The following is a 14,403-nucleotide window of genomic DNA, read 5'->3' as shown; positions in this document are numbered from 1 at the left end:
CATATTTCGGATCTTGTTTATTCGCTCACTCCAACCGCCAATCATCCTGGTGTACTAGCAGAAATTAACGAACTTCGCGCTCGTGTGACGGCTTTGGAGAACACGGTGCGAAGGTTACAAACACCAGCAGCAGCACCAGCAGCATAACCAGTACCGTTAACAACATCAACCTCGCAATCTTCAGTACCAGTAGCATCATCGACGTCAACGACATCATCAGCATCAACACCAACCGTATCATTACCACCACCAACAATCACATCCGCACCACGTACCTCAACATCATCATCTGAACTTCGAATATGATCTTTGTTCTACATATCATTCTACACCGATTACCTCTTCTTTACGTATCGTTCTTCGTTCGACATGACGATTATGTAATCTCTAATGTTTTGGAGATTATGTAATCTAGTAATAACGATAAATCAAATGAGTTGAATATTTTATTGACTCATTAAATTCATAGTTACCTCCGAAGAAAATATATATGCAAATATATTTTCATAAAGATTGTAATTAAAAATTTCATTCGTACAAACTGTTAATGATGAAAATATTTTAACGGGTGGGTAGTACCCAAGGAATATTTAGAATTCACATTAACAAGTTACACTGTACATTCTTCGAATCTGATTCAACGATCATTTATTATCCTACTTACAATTACCGATATACGTATCCGTTCACCCCAGATTAACCATTTCCATTTAAATTTCATATTTGGATTTTTACCTATCCGAATCCAACAAGTGGCATAATGAAGAAACATTGGCAAAATAAAAATTGTTAGAAACAGATGAATTAATTAATTGAAATTGTGATAGGATTACACGCTAACTGTTCCGGCTAACTGTTCCCAGCTAACTGATTAATATTTAATTTATCGCAATTTACATTCTTGCAATTTTAATTTCTGTACTTTACATACCGTCGGGACACATGTACAACAACACGTCGGATTAATTCTGAGACAACACGTTGTATAATGGGTCATGATATATATTTATTTATTTTACGTATTTTAAATAACGGGACACGTATACAAGGTTTCGACTTATCATATTGATCCATCTATATATATATTTCGGAACAACCATAGACACTCTATATGTGAAGGTGGGAGTTGGCTATACAGGGTCGGAGTTGATTCCAAAATATATATATACTTTGAGTTGTGATCGACACCGAGACCAGTACATGGGTCACGATACGTATTAAGTAATTCGAATATTATATATTTAGTTCATATATGAATTTATTGAACCATTGGACAATCGGACTATTGGACTGCTAACTTTGGACAATTAAAAATGAGTTAAAATGATGATTATTACATATGAAACTAAACAATCCTTCAAGTTTGCCACTTGATTCTATTTTAAACCTCATTTGTATCTTGACGATTACAATTCGCATTCACAACTTTTCATGATTCTTGAAAACATCTCGATCGAGAAGTTCAACCAGCCGCACCTCGTCTACGGAATAAAGATTTATGCATACAGTTATGCACCTAAAAATTTTTGAACTCGAAGTTATAGTTAAAACGTATCCGCATCGAATTCCTTATCATCCATTAGCAAAAACAATCACGCGATTCCTTTTCAATTAACTAATTTTGTCACAGCTCCACTTCGATATCTCAGTAAGACTACTCTTATTACAATCTCGATATATATATATACGTTGTTCTTTCGCCATCGTTACCGGAGAACCTTTTATATTCCATCATATTACCATCAGCGTTTAATCATCTAAAAATACAATTCTCCTTAAACCATCTTGGTTTGATAACCAATGACCCAGATCCGATAACTTTGAAAATACTGACGAAGCAGCATGTTGTAGAAGGTCTTAATGACCAAATGTTGATGATAAAAGAAGGAAGTGTTAGGAACGCTCGATAGAAAATTGGTACTGAAAACCGGATTGAACAAACCATGAAGGAGACTCTGAACAAGTTACAAGGACTAAACTTGTACATAAAGAATTATGACGATTCTGTAGCAAACACCTTGCTTCTGAATCTAAACCCTTACGGGTCAATCTTCATCATCATCCTTCGACATTAGAAATTCCAAGATATTATCATATCTTTCATTATAAATATCCTCAATATTTCTGAAGATATTTTCACCACTATCCTTATCTGAAATCATTTATCTCTCTGTAATATCTGCGTTACAATATAAAGGAAACTGTGTTAGTTTCTAAATCCTTCAAGTTTAAAATAGGAATGTTCTGAAGCAGTGTTGGGAACTGATGCATGAACTAGTATAATATAATGAAACTTGATCAACTTCATTATATTACAGTAAGTCATGTTAAGTTTCTAATGGAATATGATGATTCACAGTACCGTCATCATGTGCCATGTTACACGACTTTTACATTCTATCCAATTCCGAAACATATTAAGAACAAATCATCTTGATAGTTCTATTTTCCTGGATATTCTGGTAATTTGACAAATCAAAATCGTGCCATTACCATTCCTTTCTTAGAGCATTAGCTATGTTCATTCCGAATTTTATACCTACGAATTTCGAACTATTGATCGCTTGACTCAAGGACGGGAAGAAGAAACGAAGGGACAAAGTCCCAAAATAGAAATTGGGGTATAGATTACAGCAAATAGGAGAGAGTATTAACTATGGATGACAATGATTATGGAAAACAGAAGCAGGAGCATCGAAATATAAGGAAAGATATCAAACCCAATAACCACCCAGAAACTACAAACCGTGTGTATCAATACGTATGGCGACTTAAAGACACGGGAGAATTAGAAACATTATAATTCCAAGAAAATCATAAAAGTGAATAGATTCTTCTAGCGGTAGATGAAAGAGAAGAATGAAAGATATGAAAGTTAGAAGTATAACAAAAATCAGAACGGGATGAAGCATTTTAAAGGATACCTTAAGGTATGAATTAGAGGAGGAAGAGTAAGAGATGTGAGGTATGGAAGTAAGAAAGGGAAGGAGGTGGATTTATAGTGAAATATCCGACAAAGAAATCGAAACAGATTATCGCATTAAATCAAAGGAGATCCTGTTTTCTAAATCATCGAAGAACCAAATCTTATTACATAAGATTTTCTTTAAATCCCTTAAATTCTGGAAATCAATCCTAATCTCGACATCGGTTAAAACAATTCTATATTCACTCATTTCATTCTTTTGTGATAGCTTCACTCGTGCGCTTCACATGACCGAATCGTTTTATCCATATCTTCCAATAATGATAAAACTCTATTAATACCTCATATTCGTCATGAAAACATTCCTATTGTTATTTATGACAACCTCTACCAAATTTCGGGACGAAATTTCTTTAACGGGTGGGTACTGTAACGACCCGGATTTTTCCGATCGTTTTACACTTATAAGATTAATATTTACATAAATTAAAACTTACCAACATGATAAGCAATCTAAATTGTTGAGATTTATGATTTTGAAAAGAGTTTTACATAACGTTTAACCGTCTAGTTTGACCGATGATATCACGAACTATACAATATATGTTAATTATACGTTTGTGTATATATATGTATATATACATATTTAACATGATTTAAGGATGTTTAAATATCTCATTTTGTATTAATAACAATAAGTTATAAGTATATTTTGAAACTACTAACTTAAGCTTTCAAAACGATAACTATACGTAACGTTATTTGACATAAATACTTACGACCTATAATGTTTATACATATATCGTATATATAATGTATTTAATCACTTTTAAAGACTTAAATACATAAAACAATATAAATATATTCACAAAAGATAGCTATATTTGAATTCTCATTCTATTTTTCACAAGATTTCTATACGTATATCTAGAGTATATGTACTCGTATCATACCTAGCTTCTATACGTATTTACTATTGGTATATACACATCAAATCACCACCAACCAGCCCTTGTTCATGCCTTATGTATAAGGTAACTACTTTTGTTATTTAGTATGACAATTTCACATGATTAAAAGATCTTTTCACAAAATTACAAATTTATACACCTTTTACACCACCATAAATACATGCATCCATTTTCAATTTTTGGAACATCATTTCTCTAGCTAAACACACACACTTACTAGTCTCATGTCTCTCTAAGAACTCCAGCAAAAATCCTCTCAAGAATCACCTTAAACACCACCATAAAAAGATCAACAAAAACACTACAAAAATACAACTTTCAATTCAAGTTTATGTCTTAAGTTGCTTCCAATCTTTCATCCAATTTCATCACTCTTTTGGTTCTAGATTTTTACTCCTCTTTTACAGCAATATTGTCCAAGTAACTTGAGGTAGTAACTTTGTTCATAACCTTATTCGATTCATATATATATAGCTATCTTATTGTATGGTATACAATTTTAACAACAAAAACATAGTTTGAATGATTTCAAACTTGTTTGCAAACTAAATAGATCCTTCTAACTTAACTTTTAAAATACTTCCAGACCTGTAATATAACTTAAATATATGCTAATTTAACAAGGTATAACTTGGTTTTTCAAAGAATACCTTAAAAAACTGTTTTTATGACGTCGGAGTGCAACCGGGGGCTGTTTTGGGTTGGATAATTAAAAACCATCTTGAACTTTGAATTGGAGGTTTATATTCAGGAAAAATGATATTTCTTATGAATATGTTAACACATAAAAATTTCATGATTTAATTCATAGTATAAGTATTTTTAGAAAAATGGTCATTAAATGATGTTTTTGTAACAAAAATGATTAACTTCATAAGTTTCACCAAAATTTGACCTATGACCTATGATTTCGAATACAAACTAAGGTATTTACAGTTCATATTCTTAAAGAGGGACTCGATCCAAGGAAGTGGAAAGTTGAATCAACGAAAACGGAGTTGTAACGAAGAAATTATGACCAAAACAAAATCGGATATCCAAGACTAGTTTAGCCACGAAAATAATTGGAGAAAATTAAATATATCACATCTTCCTAAAGTAACATGATATTTTATACATATGTACTCATAATTTAATTTTATATGGTTCAGGATCACCCGTAAACAATACGAGAAGATTAATCATAAGATCCCATGATTGTACGCAACACGTCATTTGACAACACCGGTACTTTATGTACGCAACACGTCATTTGACAACACCGGTACCATGGGTCAAGATTAATCTCGACCAATACATATACGATGGGGGTTTTATTTATTTCATTGGGGGTTTATTAAACAACTAAATATGAACCATTAAAATTGAATTACTAACATCGGACTGCTAACTACGGACTAAGGAATTATTAAAAGTATTAAAAGTATTATAAGTATATATATGTGACGATTGTTTAAAAAGAAAAGGTATTGATATATTATATATGGATAGGTTCGTGATATCAATCGGAGACCAAGTCGAAATTACAAATCTTCAAGACAAAAGTGAGTATATAGTCCCACTTTTAAACTCTAATTATTTCGGGATGAGAATACATGTATTTTATGTTTTACGCTATGGACACAAGTAACTGAAAAATATATTCTACGTTGAGTTGTACCACTGGCATACTTCCCTGTAGCTTGGTAACTAATATTTACAGCGGTATTGTAAACGCGAATCCTGTTGATAGATCTATCGGGCCTGACAACCCCAACCGGACTGGACGACCAGTATTCAACGGTTGCACAGTACTTCGTTTCGTGACTACACCTTGGTACGGTGTAGTAATATTTCATAATAAAGGGAATATGCGACGTGATTAAATGTTAAGTATGGTTACCAAGTGCTCAACCACTTAGAATATTTTTATTAAAATGTTTATATATGAAATCTTGTGTTCCATTGTTATAACGCTGCTAGCATCAAACCTATATATCTCACCAACTTTATGTTGACGTTTTAAAGCATGTTATTCTCAGGTATGAATTAAGTCTTCCGCTGTGCATTAGCTCATGTTAAGGATACTACTTGGGACCTTTTAAGCCATGATACAAAGACGTTGCATTCGAGTCATTGGAGTTCAATAGAGAATATAAATAAGTAAATGACAGATTAGGTCATTTGGATATTATGAAATGTTAGACGAAAATGTCAAATATTTATGTAATGATAGTTTGCCTTTTAAGAATAAATGCAACGTTTGTAAAATGTATCATATAGAGGTCAAGTACCTCGCAATGTTATCATATGTTATTGTATTCGTCCCTATGGATTGGGTCGGGTCGTCTCATCATTGTTACCGGGGAACCTTTCATATCTCGCCACATTAGCAGTAAACTTATCAACAACTTCATTAACCTTCGACTTAAGCCTCTCCGAAAAGCCACTATACTTATTCATTAAAACCCCATCATGTACTCACCTACATCCTGTAACAATAATTGTCACACCAACTACTGGGAATTAGCAATCAGTATTTTGAATTTCGCGACAATTTTACGTCAAAAGTTATACATATAACGTCTATCTCCTAGACTTACATACTTCGAATGTGAATTTTCTGAAAAACATCCCAAACCATGAACTAGTTCTCCGAAATTGGAAAAATGCTGATGAAGCAGCAAAAACTGTAAACGACTTTAACAGTCAAAAGTTTGATGATAAAGAATAGTATGGTGTTAAAGCTGAGAAAAAGAGAAGGTTTGAAACTGGAAAACGGATTGAGCAGACCATGAAGGAGGCTGTGGACAAATCACAAAGACTAAACCTGCCTTCAAAGGATCCAAATGATTCAGTGTCTACTGAAATCGTTAGCAAACAACTTACTTCTTATTCTAAACCTTCACAGACAAATCTTCTTCATCATCCATATTATCGTATCTTTTATTATAATATCTTCGATATTCCTGAAGATATTTTCACAACTATTCTTATCTGAAATCTTTTATCTCTTCGCAATATCTGCGTTACAACATAAAAAGAAACTGTGTTAGTTTCTAAATTCTAAAAAAAAAAAAAATTAAATTTAAAATAGGAATGTTTTTGAAGTAGTGTTGGGAACTGAAGCATGAGTTAGTATAATATAATGACACTTGATCAACGTGATTATATTACAGTAAGTCATGCTGAGTTTCTAATGGAACGTGATGATTCACAGAACATACCGTCATCATGTACTGTTTACACGACTCTTACATTCTACCCAATTTCCAAACATATTAAGAACATATCATCTTGATAGCTCTATATTTTCGGATATTCTGGTAATTTGCCAAATCAAGATCGTGCCATTACGATTTTATTCTTGGAACATTAACTATGTTCATCCAAAAATTCATATCTACGAATTCTGGACCATTATCCGCTTGACTTAAGGTCGGAAAGAGAAAACGAAAGCATGAAGCTCCGAAATATAATGGAGAATATAAAGCCCGATAACAACCCCGAAATTACAAACCGTGTATATCAATGCGTATAGCAATATAAAGACACGGGAGAATGAAAAACACAATAACCCCAAGGTAATGGTAGAAGAAAATAACTTCCTCCGGTGGTAGATGAAAAATAAGAATGACATATATGAAAGTTAAGAGTATATCAATAATCAATATTGGATGAAGCATATTAACGAATGCTTTAAAGTATGAATTGGGGAGAAAGACTAGAAGGTGTGAGATGTGGAAATAAAGAAACGAAGGGGGTGGAATTATAGTAAAATATCAGACAGAGAAATCGAGACGGATTATCGCATTTAATCAAAGAAGATCCTGATTTCCTTAATCGCCGAAGAACCAAATCTTATTGCAAAGATTTTCTTTAAATCCCATGAATTCCGAAAATCAATCATAACTACGTCATCGGTTAAAACGAATATACGTTTACTCATTTCACTCTCTTGCGATAGCTTCACTTATACTCTTCGCGTAATCAAATTATTTTATCTATATTACTCAATGATGATAAAACTCTATTTATCAACTCATATTCATCATGAAAACATTTTTATAGTTAGCCATGACGACCTCGATCAAATTTCGGGACGAAATTTCTTTAACGGGTAGGTACTGTGACGACCCGGAAATTTTCGACCAAATTTAAACTTAACCTTTATATGTTTTCGACACGATAAGCAGAATTTGTAATGTTGAATCTTAAAAAGTTTGAAACTACATTCATGTAATCAATTACCCTTTGACCGTGTTCGACGATTCACGAACAATTATGTGTATATAGATATGTATATATAATATATAATATTAACTGAAAACATTAACAAAGTATTAGATATATGATACTTTACATGAACATATTTGTTTCGATATATTTATCGACAGAATTAAGAGATAATATCAAATGATTGAATTATCAGATACATTATGATATGATTACGGGCCTATGTTATGAGGTCCACTGTGATTTAAGAAATCTATTCTTTTTGACAACTCATTACTTAACCAGTATGATAAAGATAACGATATTTATATTTTATTTTATTAAATATATATAACGATTTAAATTAATATTATATATTTTTATACGCGTATTATACGTACATAGTTTTATAGTTTTACTATATTTTAACTTTACCTTTACTTTACTTTTACTTTACTTTAACTTTAATAATCCATACTTTAATAATTCACTTTAATAATTCATACTTTAATAATTCACTTTAATAATTCATACTTTAATAATTCACTTTAATAATTCATACTTTAATAATTCACTTCAATAATTCATACTTTAATAATTCACTTTAATAATTCATACTTTAATAATTCACTTTAATAATTTAAAAATCTATTATAAATAGAATTCAATAGGTTTCATTATTTCATAGAAACTTGAAAATATATTTCTCTAAACTCTCTCAATCGAATTACATATATATATATATATATTTACTTAGTACTATTTCAAGATATTATTAGTATACATAAAATACTACGACGGAGTTATATTCAGACGATTTCAAAATAAGTTTTCAAATGGGATATAGCTAAGGAAATTATGGGTTATAGCTATGAAGGTTATGGGTATTGATCGAGGGTATTGCTCGTGAGGTCAACCTAACGTTTATCATTTTCGTTGCGTCTACGTACTTTCCTGCAATATTGAATCACAATATTGATACGTGAGCATTCATATCTTATCTTTTATATATTAATAGTGTATCCCTGACTAGTGCTCGAGTATATATGATTATGCATGTTTGTATGCTTAGTTTCGTAGTTAAATAGTTTATGATAAATCACGAATTTGATACATATGCTACTGAGATAAGTTATATGATATGCATGTCGTTGAAAAGCTGAAGAAAAAAATTAATAACTTTTCATTTAGAAATCGTGTGGTTTCGATGAACGGATTAAAAGATATGGTCAACTGAATTATCATTAATTTTAATATTATTATTAAAACGATTATTATAACTGTTATCAGTTGAAGTTATTATTAAAATTATCTTTATTACTAAAAATTAATATTTTTATTGAAACTATCATTTTATTATTTTTATCATTATTATTATTATCAATATTATTTTATCAAATAAATATGCGTACAAAGATATTTTTACCACATGTAATGTAATTACATTAATAATACATACCACTATATTTTTATGATATTAAGCGAATTTTATAAATTTTATTACTTGAGATATATAAAAGTATATTTTTATCATATATGAATTTTAATATAAATTTTTATTTATTAATAAATGACTTGTATTATTTAGTATAATAAGATCTGATAAATATATTTAAATATATAAAACTACTATATATAAGTTATATAATAAACATGTATAGATTTTGAAAGTCATTTTGGGTCAAGTTGACTTTTGTTGACTTTTGCATGTCAGTCTCGAGCATTAGGATTGTGATACACTACGACTTGACCTAAATTATTAGACAGATATTGACCAACATTTAAATATATATATACTTAATATAGGTTCGTTAATCCGAGACAAACCCTGCACTTGTTCAGTGCCGTCATATACATAATTGCTACGAAATACAGTATTGTGAGTTTCATTTGCTCCCTTTTTATATATATTTTTGGGCTGAGAATACATGCGCTGATTTATAAATGTTTTACGAAATAGTCACAAGTACTAAAACTAATTCTATGTGGGTTTAAACCAGAAATATACCCTTAGCTTGGTAACATTAAACTACTTGTCTATGTACGGTAGGCGCGAATCCTAAAGATAGATCTATTGGGTCTGACAAACCCCATCCTGACTATGGGATGCTTTAGTACTTCGAGGTTATTTTAAACACACCTAATCTGGTGTACTTCAGAGGGTAAAACATGAACGTTAAGGCTTGTTACCGGGTGCCTACAACTTATAGAATACTTTTATACACTTGCGAGTGTACGGATATTTATAGAAACTGAAATCTTGTGGTCTATTACTATTACGGAAATGATGGATTATGATAAACTAATGAACTCACCAACCTTTTGGTTGACACTTTAAAGCATGTTTATTCTCAGGTATTAAAGAAATCTTCCGCTGTGCATTAGCTCATTTTAAGGATATTACTTGGAGTCATTCAAGACATACTTTGAAAGACGTTGCATTCGAGTCGTTGAGTTCATCAAGATTAATATTAAGTCAATTATAGTTGGATGTAATATGAAATGGTATGCATGCCGTCAATTTTTGATGTAAAGAAAGTTTGTCTTTTAAAAACGAATGCAATGTTTGTAAAACGTATCATATAGAGGTCAAATACCTCGCGATGTAATCAACTATTGTGAATCGTTTATAATGTATATGAACGGGTCCTTTCATGATTATAATTTTTTTTTAATTATGTTTTAGTTATGTGTTTTAATTCAACAAGTTGTAAGATCAACCACGCTTCGTTGCGGTGCGGTTAACCATGTAAAAGCTCGGCGACTTTTAAAAAAAGGGTGAGAAAGGAAGGGTTTGAGAAAAGGAGCAAATTATCCTCACGTGTTATGTACATGGAGACAAAAAAAACGGCAAAAATAAACGTGTATGTAATGTAGGAACGTTAATTGAAAAATATTACTCGCAATTTTAGGGGCTACTAATAAAAAATTAAAAGCACAGGACTATGCGTGAAAAAAGTAATAAACTGCAGGACAACCGATGTAATTTTGATTATATTAAAACAAATTTTGTCCATATTAATTAATATTAAATATTAAATATTAAATATTAAATATTAATATTAATATTAAAACAAATTAAAATAAAATTTGTAGGGTTATTTGTAGGGATTAATGAATAGCTCTAAAACAAATGAAAAAGTGATACGTATCCCTATACCTGGAGACCGCCACCATCTAGAACCCTCCATCTTCGTACGTTTGTCCTCCCCCACTTCTATCTTCCTCTTAACACTCACTCTTCTAATTTTATTTTCATTTTTATTTATTATTATTATTATTATTATTATTATTTTTTACTATTACAAACAATCTCTGTATCTATTCTTCTCTTCTCTACCACTTTCTCTACCACTATCTTCAAATCAAATCATGAGTTTTATTGCTATTTACACGATCCTTATCTTCTTAGCTATACCTCGTTATTCAAGTAAGTTTTCATATCTTTCTGATGTGGGTTTTTGTTTTTTCATCTTTTTATAACTTGCCCTTTATTAAAGTTTTAATCTTTATCACTTTATTAACTGAAATTTCACAGATGAAGCTTTCACTAAACTTTCAAGATTTATAATTTTTTCATACTCTGTTTCTATTACTTTTTCCCAATCTAAAAAATCAATACTTTATTTAATGGAAAATTGACAGGTGGAGCTTTCACTACACTTGCAAGATCTATAGTTTTTTTTAATACTCTGTTTTTATTGCCTTTCCTCAATCTAAAAAAACAATACTTTATGTAATGACATATTGACAGGTGGAGCTTATTGTGTATGCAACCGTGCAATGAGTGACCCAGTGCTTCAAAAGAACATTGATTATGCTTGTGGAAATGGTGCTGATTGTACTCAAATATCTCAAAATGGGGCTTGTTTTAACCCTAATACAGTCATAGATCACTGTAATTATGCTGTTAATAGTTATTATCAAAGAAAAGGTGAAGTTCAGGGGAGTTGTGATTTTTCAGGCACTGCTACTGTGTCTCAGACACCTCCTTCTGGTAATTTACAATTTTACCCTCCTTCACTATAATTACTACTGTGCAATAAATTGAATTCTGATTTACAGTATGTTGTTGGTTTCTTGCAGGTGCAAATTCTGCTTGTTATTCTGCCAGCCCCAGGTATGATCACTTATAATTGCCATATTAATTGGATATTGTTATTTTTCAAAGTGATAATATGTCATTGATTATATCCTGCTTATTCATTTCAAGATTTTAAATTTATTGCTTTAATGTTTTATACTGTAAAATATAAGAGTTAAAAGTTTGAATTGTAAAGGTAAACCCTTTTTTAAGCATGTTTCTGACCGACTAATCCAGGAGATATGAGCCCACCGACACACAAACTCAAATTAGGTAAAGCTCTCCCCTTTTTAGGAGTGGAGGTTGGTGTAGCCACTTCAAAGTGTTTGCAGCAAAGGTGATCCGAACTTGAGACCTCTTATAGTATAGTGGGGCTCGAGCCTTAACCACTTGGGCCACCCTTGGTAAACCCATTTTATGTTTTTATATTTGTTGCTTGAATGAACAAATGGGGAGGAAGTCATCAATCACTTGCATTAAAAGTAGTTTTGACCTCAATAAGCTCGTTTCACTTGAATGCTTCTCTGCCAACGACGATAGTCAGGGGCGGATTCATTTAGTACCAGTGGTAGCACGGGCTACCACTGATATAGGCAATCTAGTGGGGGAAAAAATTGGGCTTTTAACTAGTGACACCACTGGATATTGTAATTTTTTTTTGTGTGTGCGCGCCACCATTTGATAGTGCAAATTTTTTTGTGCTTTTAGCTAGTGACACCCGTGACTATGATTCCTAGATCCGCCACTGACGATAGTTGAGGTTTAATAGATCATAGATCCATTATGATATTCTCTTGGTTATATTTATGGATATGATGCCTTTTGTGATCTATGCAGCATGTAACATGTTGACATATTGATAATGATATCATCCCGATATAGATTCAACAGTAAAGTAACTGGTTTCTTGATAATATTCAATGCCTTTATATAAGTTATTATTAGTTGACGAATGCTACTGTATTCTTTTGTGCTTTTGGTGATTAAATTATATACAATGATTAACTTTTTAAATCTATACCGTCAATCCATTGTTTTTCTTGCGAATTAACCAATTCTTGTGCCTTGTATGAGGATGTTTGTCTCAAACATAATTCATGTTTTCCTTTCTGCTCTAACATTTCAGCACTACTACGCCGACACCACCGGGAACTGGAAATGTACCTCCGGGAAATGTACCTCCGGGAAATGTACCTCCTGGCACAGGAACTGGGACTGGCACCGGATCTCCAGGGACAGGAACCGGGACTGGAACTGGATCCCCGGGGACAGGACCCGGGACTGGAACTGGATCCCCGGGGACAGGAACCGGGACAGGAACTGGGACTGGGACTGGAAGTGGCACAGGTAATGGGATCAATGTGAACCCACCGATAGGAATGGGACCTCTAGGATCAAATGGGTTTGACAACAGTGATGCGATGACTCTTCACCGAATCAACAAGCTTTTTGATGTTGCAAGCTTTTTTGTTATAGGAGTGATCTGCTTCAGGCTTGTCTAAGTAGAGTATTAGATAATAGATATTTAGGTTGTAAAGTAGGCTTATAACTTATGAGGTGCGTATTCTATCCTATGATTACCTTGTAGTATGTATGAGAAAGATTTCTTCATTACCTTTTTATAAACATGAGCATACTGGGTTATTTTTATATTTGGGCTTTTCGTCCTTAATTGGCATACACTAACCAATCCATAACCTGATGCATGAGATTAATGATTCTACCAGTTTGCGTTTGTAAATAGTACGTAACTCGCTGGATCGAATTAATCAAACCTAGACATATGGAATATATTAGATTGATGCCTAGAAGTTGTTATTCGTGTTAAAAGAACATAATATAATATACGACCGGGGTTATGATAAAAGGGTTATGATAAAGTGTGTAACTTTTGAATGAAACCCGTAACTTGTTATTTATATACATGTAGGTGACTGATTGGCTGTCTGCCGACTGTCTCACACTGTCGTGAGTTAGTCAACACAGACAAGTATTACATCGACATAACTCTATCAACTGACAGGGTGCCTTTGTCGAGCGACAGTTCCTGTCGGACGAAAGACAATGTTTAACTTTGATTCCAACTTTAACGATCTCATTACTTGAAGAATATAATAAACATTAGTAGTAAACACAACCATTTAACTAACCAAAGTCCAATGTTCATTAAATGTTTGTGACACAATGTCAGCATCACATCGATTAGAATTAGGAATTTACTATCTACT

At 32.1% G+C, this 14,403-nt stretch overlaps 1 protein-coding gene across 1 annotated transcript; it reads left to right on the top strand.

The window, feature by feature from the left end:
- Positions 1-11,286: 11,286 nt before the first annotated feature.
- LOC139877402 (uncharacterized) lies at positions 11,287-13,827 on the top strand. Its single transcript, XM_071864822.1, has 4 exons — positions 11,287-11,521; positions 11,846-12,088; positions 12,178-12,211; positions 13,302-13,827. Exons 1-4 carry the CDS (start codon positions 11,464-11,466, stop codon positions 13,675-13,677), a joined length of 711 nt encoding a protein of 236 aa, XP_071720923.1. The 5' UTR covers positions 11,287-11,463; the 3' UTR covers positions 13,678-13,827.
- The last annotated feature ends 576 nt before the right edge of the window (positions 13,828-14,403 follow it).

This window comes from Rutidosis leptorrhynchoides, chromosome 11 (genome assembly GCF_046630445.1).
Source record: "Rutidosis leptorrhynchoides isolate AG116_Rl617_1_P2 chromosome 11, CSIRO_AGI_Rlap_v1, whole genome shotgun sequence".
In the NCBI taxonomy this organism is placed as follows: domain Eukaryota; kingdom Viridiplantae; phylum Streptophyta; class Magnoliopsida; order Asterales; family Asteraceae; genus Rutidosis; species Rutidosis leptorrhynchoides.
This window is presented reverse-complemented; position numbering and strand designations above follow the sequence as displayed.

Excerpts from the sequence above, each read along its gene's own strand:
- LOC139877402 (XM_071864822.1), top strand. The coding sequence starts at position 11,464 with ATGAGTTTTATTGCTATTTACACGATCCTTATCTTCTTAGCTATACCT. Across the intron at positions 11,522-11,845 it reads AGCTATACCTCGTTATTCAA|GTGGAGCTTATTGTGTATGC; the intron begins GTAAGTTTTCAT and ends ACATATTGACAG. Across the intron at positions 12,089-12,177 it reads GTCTCAGACACCTCCTTCTG|GTGCAAATTCTGCTTGTTAT; the intron begins GTAATTTACAAT and ends GGTTTCTTGCAG.